General features: G+C 37.4%; 1 protein-coding gene across 1 annotated transcript in view; it reads right to left on the bottom strand.

The window, feature by feature from the left end:
• abcc6a (ATP-binding cassette, sub-family C (CFTR/MRP), member 6a) overlaps window positions 1-16,496 on the bottom strand; it is a 106,258-nt gene that overhangs the window by 65,862 nt on the left and 23,900 nt on the right. Inside the window, exons 3-4 of the mRNA XM_072916465.1 lie at window positions 8,464-8,640; window positions 8,261-8,386 (exon numbers count right to left, since the gene is read on the bottom strand). Of these exons, the coding sequence (XP_072772566.1) occupies window positions 8,261-8,386; window positions 8,464-8,640 (303 nt within the window). The remainder of the gene's footprint in view (window positions 1-8,260; window positions 8,387-8,463; window positions 8,641-16,496) is intronic.

Here is a 16,496-nt window from a genome sequence, read left to right as displayed (position 1 = left end):
ATGCGGCGCATTCTATATACTTTCATGTGTTTGCATGTTGGCATGTGAGCCCCATGCAGTATTCCCAGAACTTTTCTGCGCGTGGTGGGAATGTCTGGTTAGTGCTTCGAGGTGGAAGATTTCTCATTGCTTATTGCTGCTTATTGTTGTGATGTGTGATGATACGACTGATATTCGGGTATGTTTACAAAACAAGCTGGCTAATAGCTGGTGTGTCATGATCTGGCAGCTCTCCTGCCGCCTATCTTTGTTTTGTTGCAATGTTTAGTTTCTGGGTCAAGGGGCGTAGCTACCTGCACGCACACCTAATACTCATTTACTCCTGACTACTTAAGCTCTCCAGTCCCTACACTAGGTGTCAGTGGATTCCTGATGATTCACCCTTCCAGTCGTGTATGTCTCCTCTGCTTTGGCTCCACTCACGCTTCTCGTTCCCTGTGTTACTTGTTACTTCTCCACACCTTATGTGTGCAGTTTCTGTTTCTCACACCTGAAGTGTGCATCCTTAATTATTTTTTTCCTCACTATTTTTTGAGTGCTCTTTTTGTTATTATTCCTATTTGGATCGTGACATGGTGATGTCACAAAATATACACGACTCACAAAATGATGAATGCAGATTTCAAGATGAACCAAAAATGTTCTATAAAAAAGGTACTATAACCTTTCTAGGTGAACCTACTTTAATCTGTAAACATTTAAATGCACATGAAATGTTTCATAACTTTTCGTAGAATTGGCTGTTCTCTTACAATAAATTAAATGGCTACATTCACAGCAGGTTTTTTTTTCTCCACAGAAAAGCATAGTGTATGCTTTTCTCTTTTGTGGCTTGTGACTGTATTTTGTTTGGCCCGCAGCATATTCTTAACATAATATTGAACATGACTGCATCAGACCAATACGAAAGAGGCTTAGCGCCACACTGAAAAAGTTAAATTAGGACTGTCGAGTCTGATGAATTAACTCATGTTATCAATCACAAAAAATATCATGTTAATTATGTATAAATGTAGATTATTCACCAATTTATTTGTTGGTTTGGAGATGAGTGAGGAGACTCTAAATAGTGTGCTCACTGGTAAATTTCACCTTAAAACACACCCTGACTATACTTGTTCCCAGGTTTTCAGCAAATAAATAATATAAATTCAGGTAAAACATTTTAAAAATAATTTGTGTGTGGCTTTTGCATTTCTGTCTAAATATTGGGGTCTTTTTTTAGGTCAATTTAAATTATATACAGTAACTTTGATTAATCACGAATTATCCAAATACAAAAGTGTGATTATTCTGATTAAAAAAATGCTAAACCGTTATAAGCAAAACATTTTAAAGGTTGAATCTTACAAAATATTACACCGATTATATCTATGCTTTGAGCAGAATATGAGATAAAACCCCCTGTTTGACAGTATTAATCCAGGGGGGGAAAAACATTCTTATATTTTAGTGTTTGCTTTGTCACAATGTCTATAACTGGCTGTGTTTTTCTTTAAATTTACATTTTACTGCTGGGCACATTTTACATATTAGATTGGTTTCAGTGTGTCTAAGAAACCAAAAGTGATGTAATATTAACATGACCCATTTATCTTCATATTTAATTTTTTTCTGCATGTGGCTCTCACTGGAATAAGTTTTGGGCCCCCTAATGCTAGTAATGCAACTGTGCTGGACACAGTAGCGGTGATATAAAATATAAATATTGTAGTGAAACATGCTGTGCTTTTTTTTTTTATTATTGTTTTGGTTGTAAGTGATGCAAAACTCAAAATGCAAGCAAGATTAAACAGAAACCTCATCACTGACTACGAATACATTCATTCTTACCAAGACAGACACATTTTCTTATCTTATTGTACACGAAAATAAAGACCACTGTACATAGATAACAATTTTAAACTGCCAACAATACTCCATTTACATTTTCGCGATCCGATTTTTAACCAAATATTTGTGATATTGTTATTATAAGCGCTAACGCAGACAAACTGAATATAACAAGCTTGTTGCTGCTATACTGACACCATGAGCTGGTGAACTGCTTTCTCACCTCTTAGCTCGTGAAACTTTAATATAGATCATAAATCATGCCTCTCACCTTGATAGTAGAAGGATGAGGACATAATCCGACTAGTTGGTCAACTTTGCCTTCTAATTTAAACCCGGAAATGGCGGAAATGGCGGAAATGGCGGAAATGGCGAAAAAGACATGAAAAGACGCTGGGAATATATCAACATCTTAACAGTCGACATCCTAGTAAAAGCAGACATTGTACAGTAAGTGAGGTTTTAATATGTTTTATGGCTCTCATGAAGTCTGCAGTGAGTAATATTCAATGATGTTGGTAAAGAAAAAGCAAAAGTTGTGATGCGTTTTTGAAGTTAATGCGCATTGATGCTTAAAATGAGCAAAATACGTAAATATTCAATCAAAATGTTATTATAAATGTGCCTGTTACTACATTACCAGTACATATATACTTACAGTGTGTATATAAAACATTGATGGAGGTGTTTGGATGTTTTTTAAGCGCTTTATTGGAAGAATTGAGCGACTCCCAGAGGCTACGTTGTGATCGCATTTATTTAGAAGTTAGAATGCATGAAAAAGGAAAAACATATGTGTGCTTGTCTTACATAAGGATTGTGAATGATCGGCAACATTTCGCCAAAAAAGTGCGGTTCCCCTTTGAGGGAGATATTATAATATCTAATTATTTATTTTTTTAACCATCTACCGTATATTACAAAATAACCGCCCATGTCCTAATAGCCGCCCGGGGTCTGAACCCATTATGTGAATTAACCGCCTCTTCCTAATAACCGTCTATGTCCAAATAGCCGCCCATGGGCTGTTATTTGCATAATTTAGATTAAAATGCTACTGGGGTTGCGTTTGCTGCAGTATTATTGTTTTGATGGTTTTATAGAGTACTTGGTACCATAATTGTATTTTTCCTGTATGCTGCTTTATTTAAAACTTGGAGTACTGTAGCCTTTATTTTATTTAAGTGACAGTATTATTGTTCTGTTTTGATGGTGGGTTTTATACTTGAGTACTTGGTACCATAATTTTATTTTTCCAGGTAGGCTGCTTTATTTAAAAAGTTTATTTATTTTTAGTATTGGTATTCTATTTGACAATTGTTGCACTACTGCCATGTTGAGGCCTTGTTGATCTCTTGTCTTTTGATAGCCTACCTCATGTTGATCTCTTGTTTTTTTGTTTGTATGTATACAATAGCTTTTACATTTAAAGTTTTTTTGTACGAAAAAAAAATACTGGACAGTAACCATTGTAACCAAATAATGGCCTGGTGCAGGCTGGTGCAAAAATAAATAAAAGCCTTGTGCAAATAACCGCCTGTTTCTTTTAAACGCCTGTCTCCAAAATCGATTTTGTGAAATAAACGCCCGGGCTACTATTTGGTAATACACGGTAGTTTGAGACACAAAATGTTTGAAATTCATCAAATCAAACACAGCCTTGGCAATCATCAACTAGCCACAGTTAATCAATGAATAATGTAGATTAGTCTAGATTGGGACAATGGGTTGGGTGGATATTCTGGGACCCCATACAATGGAAATGCTAAAAAATGATTAGTACCAAACTTAACTGAAAAATAATTGTTCTTAAAACTGAATTTAAAAAAAAGTGGAACTTCAATTTACGAACCTCTCATTGTACGAACCTTCCCATCTAACCAAATAATAATTTGCTTTGGTGTACTATGTTTCAGTGTATGAACATTTCATCCAGCATTGTGTGCCTCCCAGTGCAACCATTTTGTGCCTGGCAGCACATCCATTGTGGTGCTCATAGTTTGTCAGCTCAGTGTTGCTGTTTGCTCCTGTGCTCAGCGACACTTTGTGTGCTTTTAGCATCTTAACAACAAGTTTCTAGTTAGCTTATTATGAGTCCAAAAAAAGCAAAGGACGTGTGATTTGAAGATGTGTGGTTTGAAACTTTCAGAGAATATCCATAGTGTTGTCGACACTGCCTTCTCACCTCCACTTTTTTCAGCTGCATGCAAAGAAGATTAACCGACGAGGGGATTTTATTTTGTATTTTTCATTTCTAATCAATGTAGTGACCTGGCCGTTAAATTTAAGGGGTTTTGTCATGTCAAAGTGTGAGTGCACCACAGGGCTAGTGACAGTGTGTGTGCATATTGGCAGGGTGGGTGCTTTTTTCCCCCCAAGATGGCACTGCTGTAGTGTTTGCTGGTTGTAAGAGCTCTGTGCTCTTGTGTAACCTTGTGTAATTTGTTTTCATGTGTTTTTTGCCTTTGGGTTCGGGCCCCTTTGGGACTGCGCAACAAGCGGTGGCACTTTTGTGACTTCTGCGCTGCTTTTTGGTGATTTTTGATCTGCCTGGGGGAGCCTTTTGACCATGACCATGTTTGCACTGGAGACCAGCTGCTGGCTCTCTGCCACACCCGAGTCCGCGGCGAGAGACCAGAGGAGATGCGGAAGAAGAGATGGATGAATGAGCTTCACGGAGCCCTGGCTGATTGAGCTTATTTTGGACTCTTGGGTCTCCTTGGGACTAATTTCCGCTCATCCGTGCGGAACAATTTTCGCTCATCCGTGCGGACTAAACATTGGGCAGCCTCGGATGGAGTCGGCTCTCCACATTGTTTTGTTGGGTCTGTTCCTGTCTCTGATCGTGCACCCCCCCACCACCACCCCACCCAAGCAGACAATGGCGTGGAGTACCGCAGAGGCCACCACATTGTATATGGGTGTTGAAATTGTGTTTCTGTTCTATTGTTTGTCTATGCATGGTGCAATCATATGTGCACAATATGTATTATTTATGCTCGTTGTGTTTTTCTTTCCTTGCTGTATGTAGAAATGGCGTTGCTGATAAAATGGCAGCTGGTTGCATCCGCTCTGTGCTCTTTTAATGTGTTTTTTACTATTCTTTGTGGACTTTTTGTATCTGCAATGCAACCACATAATTCCCCCATCGTGGGATAAAAAAAAGTCTATCCCAGCCTATATATCCTATCCTATCCCATCCTATCCTATCCTATCCCATCCTACTCTACCCTACCCTACCCCATCCCATTCCATCCTATCCTATCCTATCCAACCATACCCTACCTATACCCTACTCTATCTTATCCAACCCTACCCTATCCTATCCTATCCTAAATGAGGACAGTTCAGATCGTTGATGCTTGGCGTTGTTATTAAAGAGATAGTTGATCCATCACCCCCTTTGTTTGATATACAGTGCTGTGTAGCACTTTTGTATTGTGTTCAACATTACAAACCTTTACTAGAACATAGACTTTTGTTGAGGCTGGAACCCATTATTTATATTTACATTGTTTCTTAAGGAGGAATTTGCTTTAATATTCAAACTTTTCTATTTACAAACCCTGCTCATGAACCAATCAAGTTTGTAAATAGAGGTTCCACCGTATTGAATACACTCAAAGTTCGATATAGTGGTGTCCTATATAACGCGACATTGCCGTGGACCCTAAATTTTCTCCTTTTTTCCCACCACCAGAGTCATTTGCGTTGTCTTTCAACAAATGATTGCACATTCACAAACATACACAGCTAATCTTTGTGAAAGCCACCAAAAAGAAGGAATACAAAAAAACAACCTCAATAACAATGACAAAATATCGACCGACATTTTTCTCTAAGATTAAATTTCTCCTATTTTGTTGAGAAGAATTGTTGTATATTCTTGGGTAGCAGATTGTGGTTTGCTTTGTGCATAATTTTAGCTGTTTGCAAATTCACTATGTCGTGGAATTTCAGTATTTTTGATTTATTGTTCTCTATATCCAACATGATGTATTATTCTAACTGATCATTTTCGTAACACGGTTAATAACTGAAGTTAACTTTTGTAGTTATTTTCCCATATTTCTGCACAATAACTCAGATATGATAACACTAGCGAGCAGTAGAGAATATGAAGTGATTTTTGGTCTAGAACATGCTTTGCTTTATTCATTATTGACGTATTTCTTGTTACTTTATGTTGTATACTTTTTACATGAGATTTCCAGTTCAATTTATCATCATCTGTTTATTTACTCTTTGAATTTCTATTCCGTCTATTTGTATTTGTGTTTGACTTTCTCTTCTACTGTTACCAAGTAGCATTATTTTAATTTTACTGAGATTCAACGATTCAACATTTTTGTCAAACCATCTTTTTAATTTGTTAATTTCTTTTGTTATTATTGTATTAGCTTCTGTTTATGGTAAATTATTTGGGAGTATTAATAGATGATCAAATGAACTGGAAATCTCATATACAAAACATACAACATAAAGTGGCAAAAAACATTTCAATAATGAATAAAGCAAAATACGTCCTGGGTCAAAAAACCACTTCATATTCTCTACTGCTCGCTAGTGTTACCATATCTGAGTTATTGTGTAGAAATATGGGGAAATAACTACAAATGCGCGCTACATTCGCTAACCGTGTTACAAAAAAGATCAGTTAGAATAATACATAATGTTGGATATAGAGAACATACAAACCCTTTATTTATTGAGTCAAAAATATTAAAGTTCGGTGATTTGGTAAAATTGCAAACAGCTAAAATGTTGTACAAAGCAAACTACAACCTGCTACCAAAGAATGTACAACAATTCTTCTCAACTAAAGAGGAGAAATATAACCTTAGGGGAAACAATAATTTAAAACATTTATATGCACGTACAACACTTAGAACCTTTCGCATATCAGTATGTGGAATTAAATTATGGAATGGATTAAGTAAAGAAGTTAAACAATGTACTGATATGATCCAGTTTAAGAGGTTGTTCAAAATAATAGTGCTTACAAAGTATAAAGAAGAAGAATTATGAGAAATACTTTCAACCTTATTGAAAATAAGATATTCTTCATCTCAGTATGTTAATTATTACTGAATAAATTAATTACAAATTACAAAACTGTTGTGTATACTAATTCACAGATGTTATTTTATTATATAAAAAGGTCAGTAAATGATTCTATATATTTGTAAACGCTGAAGTGGGAAAGGGGTAGGATTAAATAAGCTTTGCTTCTTCCTACTCCTTTTCGGGCATGATGTAAAATGAAATGATATGAAATTGTGTGATGTATTATGCTGTAAGTGTGTTCATGTTCGAAATAAACTAAAGAAAGAAAGAAAGAAATAATTATACCATTAAATTATGGTATTTATGGGACAATATTTAAATATGAAAGCTTCAGGTGTACTTTTGAATGTTATTTATGTTAATAATGCGCTGACATAAAAAATATCTCTGGTATTAAGTTTAAAACAACGTCCTTTTTATGTTTCAAATTATTTCATGTTCATTGTTTTTAAAAGCATTTTAGATGAAAAATGCACCTTAATCCTGGATTGTTGCCTCTCTATTTGTCATGACGAGGACTATGAAGTGGTTTGTTTTCCCGAGATGCATAAGAATTGGACCGGACATGACGTGAAGTTAAATACATGATTTAATAATAGACTATAAAAAGTATAAACAAAAGGCGCGCACAAGGCGGGGAACAAACTTGGCTAATAAAACAAAACTAGCACAAAGGCAGAACTATGGAAAAAAAGGAACAAACAAAAGGCGCTCACAGCGGAGGTACAAAACAGTGGCTTGAATAAACAAAAAACTTACATGGCAAGAAAAGAGCAGCATGAACTATGACCTGGACAGAGTAAGCAGCGTGTCAAGAGTGCAGAGCATTAATGTGATGTCGCCAGGCCGACCAACAGAAAATGACAGGCTTAAATAGTCATGTGGTGATTGAAAACAGGTGCGTGAGGTCAAATGAATCAGGTGCGTGAGTCGTGAGGACAGGTGAACTGATTGGTAGTCATGGAAACAAAACAGGGAGTGAAAAAACAGAGACTGACAGAATGCAAAAAACCAAACAGAACATAACATGATCACCAAGACATGACACTATTTTTCTCTCGCATACATAAGTGAACTTTTTGTTAAGTATGAGCACTATATACAAAGTTACTGTACCACCAAGCTTGTTTTCACCAAGCAATGTTACATTAAAAAAATCAAGTAATTATTTTTTATTTTTTTTGCTGACAGTGGCTGAAACATCCTGGGCGAAACCTTCAGAATAAAAAGCACATTCACAAGTTGAATTGCCGACCTTTTAGTTTTGTCGTTATGTGCTCTCAATTTTTAATATATGACTATTTATACCAACTTTGAGTGTATGTGCACAAAGAAATGAAGACAGGTCAAGAGTATTTACCACAGTCAGGCTGCGTATGATGGGGCTAAGAAGGAAGACTATGTGCTGCTCTATCTCCTGGCTCCTCTCCAACAGAATGTAGAAGAACTCCACAAAGCCGAAGGAGGCCAACAGAAAGCCGAGCACCTAAACAGTACGGTGAGACAGGTTTCAGATTGTATGCGCAGAGGACAAGACAAATAAATCTTCCCGACATGTCTCACCATCTTGGCGATGCAGAGGGAGGACATCTGAATGCGTCCATGGTCGTGGCAGTAAAGGTGAAGGCAGTAGATGGGGGCCAGCAACCACAGATACGCACAGGGCACCCACACTAGAACGGTGTTCTGAAAACACTCTGTCAAATCTGGGTTGGCTGTGTACCAAGTGCGGTTCCAGTCCTGCAAAAGCCACAATACAAAGATATATTTGTTAAAAACAAAGTACAAGTATTTAAAAAAAATATATATCATATCAATCATCTGAGAGTGTGAACAGACAAAACCAAATCCAAAGGATTCAGAGTACATTTCACCCATTATAGCAGGGGGGAGTGAAACCACAAAGAGTCAACAAAAAAATGTGTGAGAGTCCAGGCTGGATGGTGTGAGGAGGCCTTCTTACTTTCTCAGAAAAGCTGAGTCAGCGTTAGAATGTCCTTCACCCTGTGGCTTGGTTCCGAATTTCAGTAGGACAAAGCAAGTCAAATAGGTCAAGGATCTTGTCGATAAATAATTTGTTGGCATGTTATTTATAGAAGACAAAGAAAAGCCCCAAACAGGAGAAGCAACTTGGCTTGTTGTTGTTTTACTTGTTTTATCGCCCCCAGTAGTCTGCAGGGTGTCTGGCTGTGCTAACGAGACACCACAGAGAGCAGTTAAAAGTTCCTACAACGGCGGCACAGATTGGCATAGCTAGACAAGGGAGCCACAATGTCATTATATAACATCCGCAGCTCTGTGATTAAACCCTGGAAAGTGCACTATTTGGACAAAGAGTATTGGCATATTCAAAAGGGGGGAATAAAGACTTTCCTTCTCGCCATCCTGAAACATGATGGAGGACCTGGTTTATGAGCTGTGGCAGAGAAGTTACAGGACTGTTGATCGCATTCTTTAATTTGGTGGGCGTCTACCACTGCCAGTTCTCGCAACCAGCACATCTTTAAAGAGATCCCGCGGCGTTGTTTCATTCAAAAAGGCAGAAGTTGTGGCAGCATCACCATGACAACGCGCTTGCTCAAAATGCCTCGAGCGTCTGACACTTCCTTGCCGAGAAGAATGTTGTGGAGCACTTCCCTAACTTGAGATGTTGTTCCTTTTCCCTTAGGGAACCTGTTTTGAAGATGCTGACAACATGAAGAAATGCACTTAAGCGAGGATTTTTTTTAAAGGGCAAAGGTTGTAGTTTGGATTTAAAATATATCCTTTGTGTCATTTTTCTGATCTAGTTCATCCCAAAAGTGATTGGCCCTAAATTCAAACGGTGGTGGGCAGTCAGGGCCAGCAAGGCCTTCTCTGCTGGCCTAACATAACCAGAAATCATGATCATAATTGAAGATAAAAGTAATTTTGGTAACACTTCGGTATGGGGAACATATTACACAATTAATTAGTTGCTTATTAACATGCAAATTAGTAACATATTGGCTCTTAATTAGTCATTATTAAGCACTTATTATTAATTCCTTATTCTGCATGGCCTTATTATACAACCAGTAAGCCATTAACTAAGAGTCTTCCCTCAATAACCTCAGAATTATTGCTTATTAGTAGAGATGTCCGATAATATCGGCCTGCCGATATTAACGGCCGATATAAGCGTTAAAATGTAATATCGGAAATTATCGGTATCGTTTTTTTTATTATCGGTATTGTGTTTTTTTTTATTAAATCAACATAAAAAACACAAGATACACTTACAATTAGTGCACCAACCCAAAAAAAAAACTCCCCCATTTACACTCATTCACACAAAAGGGTTGTTTCTTTCTGTTATTAATATTCTGGTTCCTACATTATATATCAATATATATCAATACAGTCTGCAAGGGATACAGTCCGTAAGCACACACGATTGTGCGTGCTGCTGGTCCACTAATAGTGCTAACCTTCAACAGTTGATTTTACTAATTTTCATTAATTACTAGTTTCTATGTAACTGTTTTTATATTGTTTTACTTTCTTTTTTATTCAAGAATTTTTTTTAAATTTATTTATCTTATTTTATTTTATTAATTTTTTTTTAAAAGTACTTTATCTTCACCATACCTGGTTGTTCAAATTAGGCATAATAATGTGTTAATTCCACGACTGTATACATCGGTTTATATCGGTATCGGTTGATATCGGTATCGATAATTAAAGAGTTGGACAATATCGGAATATCGGATATCGGCAAAAAGCCATTATCGGACATCCCTACTTATTAGTAACCTAACCCTAACCCTAACCCTTAAAAGTTCCCCTAGTGTCCAAATAACTCTGAATTAAGTCTTTGTGACTTAGAATATGTTCCCCATACTAAAGTGTTTTACCGTAATTTTTTATTTATTTTCCCTAAATATCTAAATTTCTCTTCATGTCATATTATGCTCCTTCCAGTGCTGTCGTTTTAAGGTTAGAGTTTGTATCCAATCAGAATTCAGCTATCTTATGTTGCCATGCTGTACCAAATCTGCTCGAAGTCTTCAGAATCAACAATGCAGGCGTCTGTGCACTGTAAATGAACGGACACATACAGTTGATAGACAATTGCCATAGCCAATCAGATCACGAGTTGTTGTCAGTAAGGCCTTCTAGATGGCCTTACGCTGTGATTGGATACTCACTAGGGAGTCCCAAGTGAGTATCCAATCACAAGTTGTGAAAACAGGAAGTGGCACCGGAACCATACAGAAAACTCACCGATACTCACCAAGAAGGAGAGGAAAATGTTGATTAGGTGGCAGATATATATTTGCAAGGCCCTTTTCAAGAAGGATACTTAAGAGAAACTACATCCTGAGACGAGGTGAAGGTATCCCGACGGTGAAATGGTTTGCCCGCCACTTTCACACGAATCAACAGACTACGAGCGGTACCATTGGCGTATTTATATTATTCACATGTGAATAATGCGTATAATAAACTGTATTTATGTTATTCACATGTGAATAATGCTGTATAATAGACTGTATTTATATTATTCACATGTAAAAATACCTAAATGTTTATTGTCTATTGTAAGCGGACTATGGTGCGGAATTTCCCCCAGGGCTCAATAAAGTACTTTCTATTCTATTCTTTTCTAGTCTTACACGGCGTCGGATGGGTGCTACAAATTGTGAGTTCAAATATTTTATTCTTAACTTTGTCATGTTTCATTTATTTTATACAATTCTTTTGATTTTGACAGTACCACGTAAGATATGTTTTAATTGCTGAAGCGGGTTTATTGAATGTTAAATGCGCCGAAATATAGACCGTTTTGTACACTGTTGAGGGGATTCACGGCCCAGTAGTGTGCAAGTGGGTTTTTGCATAGTATCTCCAGCCGTGTCCATGTGGTGACATAAATTACGGTATTTTGAGAGGTGAAGTCAGACTAAGCAGGACATCACTGAAGGCCTAGGTGAGAAACGCACGGCCCGCCACCGGATTCAAACCTATCCAAGCACAAAGGGTCGCTCCGCCCTAAACGCAGCACCACAGTTCGCTCACAATAGACAATAATAATAATAAATAATATAATATATGTAATATATTATATATTATATATATAATATATGAATAATATAAATATATTCTACCTTTAAGTGCAGTCAAGGAACATGTGCATTATATGTCCCCTCTTAGTCTCAGTGGCGCATATCATTGGTGCTTGTCTAAGGCAGAATGTACTGGAATCCCATCCCAGTCAGAGGTGAGGTAGTAAGTTTTATAAATGAATGATTTTATGAGGTGAAATTGTTATTTTGCACAAGTTAGTTTTAGTACAAAACATGCATCAAATGAAAAAAAAATTAAGAAAATGATTACCGGTACACACACAAAAAAAAATAATTAAAAAAAACATAACATTTTTATAATTTGGTTTGGGGTAGCTCCGAATAAAAAAAAAAAATCGGCCTTAATAGTCTTGGGGGCGACACTGCAATCATACCTTCATGGACCTTGCATTACAGTACAGTGATGCCTCAACTTAAGAGTATTTTACGATAAAAGCTTTCTCTCGGCTAATTGTTATGTTGTACGTTGCAAGCAAACATTTGAGTTACAAGCATCCCCGCCAGTAGTTGTAGTAGCAAATGTCACAGGAAACCCCGTAAGATCCACCCAAAACATCAAAACGCGAGCATTACCTTATAGTTAGAGATCGACAACTTTGTTTTCCAACCAAAGGTAAGAAGAAGTGAGTGTGGAGGACCATGTTTAAAAAAAAGTGAATGGTATTCATTGAATTAAACAAAATATCATTAAAAACATGACCGAGCGTGTCGCCAAGTTGACAAAGCAATACGAGCGAATCACTGCTCGTCTGCACCATACTGAAGCAGAATGGGTGGAATGCCAGCCAAACATGCTAAATAATAGCTAAACAGCGGACGTTTATCCATGAAAATATGGAAAAGCTGCCGATGTAGTGTTTGACGGAATAGCTGTGTTGAAGTCCGCATAAAACTACTTTAGTTGTTAGTATTACATTCTATCATATCTTTTTTTTTCTACATTTATTTTTTATAAAAATTTTTTTAAGCCATGTTACATGTTACAATGATGCTGTTTTAGGGAGGGCGAGCACCAATTCAAACGATTTCAATTCATTTCAAAGTGAGACGCTGATCTGATTCAGAGCTCCGTACAACACAAGTTAGAAGTTAAAGTTAAAGTACCACTGATAGTCACACACACACACCCTCAGTATTTGACCCATCCCCTTGTTCCAACCCCTGGGAGGTGAGGGGAGCAGTGAGCAGCAGCGGTGGCCGCGCTCGGGAATCATTTTGGTGACTTAACCCCCAGTTCCAAACCTTGATGCTGAGTGGTAACGGTAATTGGTCCCATTTTTATAGTCTTTGGTTTGACTCGGCCGGGGTTTGAACTCACGACCTACCAATCTCAGGGTGGACACTCGAACCACAAGGCCACTGAGCAGGTTTTTTTTTTTTTTTTAAGTTCCAACCCTTGATTAATGAATGGATGAATAGGTGCATCTTACAACTTAGTAAGTCTAAAAAAAAACTGTCACTCCTATTACAACATGCGTGAATAGTTTATTATTCCAGTTTACCATAAACTGTGACTGGTCACAGCCTCTGGAGCTGCAAGGGTGTGAATCACGGTCGGACTCGCAGCTACCTGTTCCCTTCGGACGCCAGGGGAATATTGGTTTAGCTTACCACATAAGTAATTCTCAAAAATAGATGGAAGAAAGCGTAAAAAACAAAAAAAATCAAAGGTTGCTGTTATGTAACGAAAGGCTTTGCACTCACTGAGCCTCAGTGGGCTCTGTAGGTCCATTTAGGTTCATTTGAACTGTACATCTCTTGAGAGCCAGTGAGGGGGAGGAAACTTTCACAGACTCTTCTGACTCCTGTGGTTGGTAGCAAAGGGATGAACTCTTGCAGAAAGAAATGTGTGTACATTTCACTTCTTATTTGGTTTCTCACCCAAGGTTAAAATGCTCCAGCAGCTTGGATGGCACAGTTGTATAGTTTCACCTGACAAACAGCTGCTGAATATGCTCCTTGCACTATATAGATGCAGTAGAAGACCTGTGTTACCAAAAGGTGGAATTGATTCAAACCCATCATAGTGTGACCAACAACTTAGAGACATCACCTTGTTCTAAGTTTCTTACGACCTTCCCTCCCCCTGCAGACCACTTGCTTGAATTAAAGGGGACCTATGGTAGTTTGAATCTGCATTTAACACACTTCCTTGTGGTCTAAATCAAGGGTTACCAAGCTATGGTTAAAAAGTAAAAAAAAAAAAGAAAGTTTTTTTATATATATTTTTTTTAATCTATCCTGCCCAGCCCACTCAGGCAAATCATATTGTTGATGTAGAGACCCATATATGCTGTACAGATTTACTTTACAAAATAGAAGTACTTCCCTTATTTGTATTTGACTTTATTAAATGTTTGCGACTTTGCATATATTTTGTGTTTGGCGTAGCCGGACCAGAGAAGGAGGGGATAGAAGAAAAAAAGAAGACAGACGGGGAATTTGTATATATATGTCCCGATACCAATATTTTAATACCCGTACCGGTACCAAAATTATTTCGATACTTTTCTAAATAAAGGGGACCACAAAAAATTGCATTATTGGCTTTATTTTGACAGTAAATCTTACGGTATATTAAACATATATTTCATATTGTAAGTTTTTCCTTAAATAAAATAGTGAACATACAAGACAACTTGTCTTTTATTAGTAAATAAGCCAACAAAGGCTCCTAATTTAGTCTGCTGACATATTCAGTAACATAATTTTCATTCTATTATTTTGTCAAAATGATTAAGGACAAGTGGTAGAAAATGAATTATTAATCCACTTGTTCATTTACTGTTAAGATTTACTTACTTTGTCTTTTAACATGTTCTATCTACACTTCTGTTAAAATGTAATAAACACTTATTCTTCTGTCGTTTGATACTTTACATTAGTTTTGGATGATACCACAAATGTGGGTATCAATCCGATACCAAGTAGTTACAGGATCATAAATTGGTCATATTCAAAGTCCTCATGTGTACAGGGACATATTTCCTGAGTTTATAAACATTACCGGTATATATATAAGAAAAAAACTAGAGAAGATGTTGTGATGCCAAAAAATATCGATGTAATCATAGTAGTATCGACTATATACGCTCCTGTACTTGGTATCATTACAGTGGATTTATGTGTAGATCCACCAATGGCGTTTGTTTACATTTTGATGCCAGTGAGCTACAGTGTGTAGTGAAGCATGTTTAGCTATTCCTCGTCCTGCAGGGATGATACTTGTAAGAAACTCACTTTATTTGTCGCCATGGAGGCGAGGATTAGTGATTTAGAAGTATCTAAAACACTGCAGATGGACGTTAGCCGCTAGCTAGCTAGCCATGTTTTAAAGCACCTCTTCCTGAGGGCGTTTCATGTGTTATAACTTCACCTTTATCGTTAGTTTTAAAGCCGTTCTCCCTTTTCTGTCCACACACTGTGTCTGCTTGTAAGTACTCTGTGATTGTGCACTGCCCAACATGCTCCTCTGCTCGTAAAACCAGCAATGACACGACGTGATGACAACGGTCGAGCGGAAGGGGGTGGGGGTGGGGGGTTTCACTGGTTCTTTTTAGAGGCGGTATAGTACCGAATATGATTCATTAGTATCGCGGTACTATACTAATACAGGTATACCATACAACCCTAATATATATATATATATATATATATATATATATATATATATATATATATATATATACATATACATATACAGGTAAAAGCCAGTAAATTAGAATATTTTGAAAAACTTGATTTATTTCAGTAATTGCATTCAAAAGGTGTAACTTGTACATTATATTTATTCATTGCACACAGACTGATGCATTCAAATGTTTATTTCATTTAATTTTGATGATTTGAAGTGGCAACAAATGAAAATCCAAAATTCCGTGTGTCACAAAATTAGAATATTACTTAAGGCTAATACAAAAAAGGGATTTTTAGAAATGTTGGCCAACTGAAAAGTATGAAAATGAAAAATATGAGCATGTACAATACTCAATACTTGGTTGGAGCTCCTTTTGCCTCAATTACTGCGTTAATGCGGCGTGGCATGGAGTCGATGAGTTTCTGGCACTGCTCAGGTGTTATGAGAGCCCAGGTTGCTCTGATAGTGGCCTTCAACTCTTCTGCGTTTTTGGGTCTGGCATTCTGCATCTTCCTTTTCACAATACCCCACAGATTTTCTATGGGGCTAAGGTCAGGGGAGTTGGCGGGCCAATTTCGAACAGAAATACCATGGTCCGTAAACCAGGCACGGGTAGATTTTGCGCTGTGTGCAGGCGCCAAGTCCTGTTGGAACTTGAAATCTCCATCTCCATAGAGCAGGTCAGCAGCAGGAAGCATGAAGTGCTCTAAAACTTGCTGGTAGACGGCTGCGTTGACCCTGGATCTCAGGAAACAGAGTGGACCGACACCAGCAGATGACATGGCACCCCAAACCATCACTGATGGTGGAAACTTTACACTAGACTTCAGGCAACGTGGATCCTGTGCCTC

This window comes from Nerophis lumbriciformis, linkage group LG27, assembly GCF_033978685.3.
Source record: "Nerophis lumbriciformis linkage group LG27, RoL_Nlum_v2.1, whole genome shotgun sequence".
NCBI lineage: Eukaryota > Metazoa > Chordata > Actinopteri > Syngnathiformes > Syngnathidae > Nerophis > Nerophis lumbriciformis.
The sequence above is the reverse complement of the archived record's forward strand: the minus strand, read 5'-3'. Positions and strand labels throughout refer to the sequence as shown.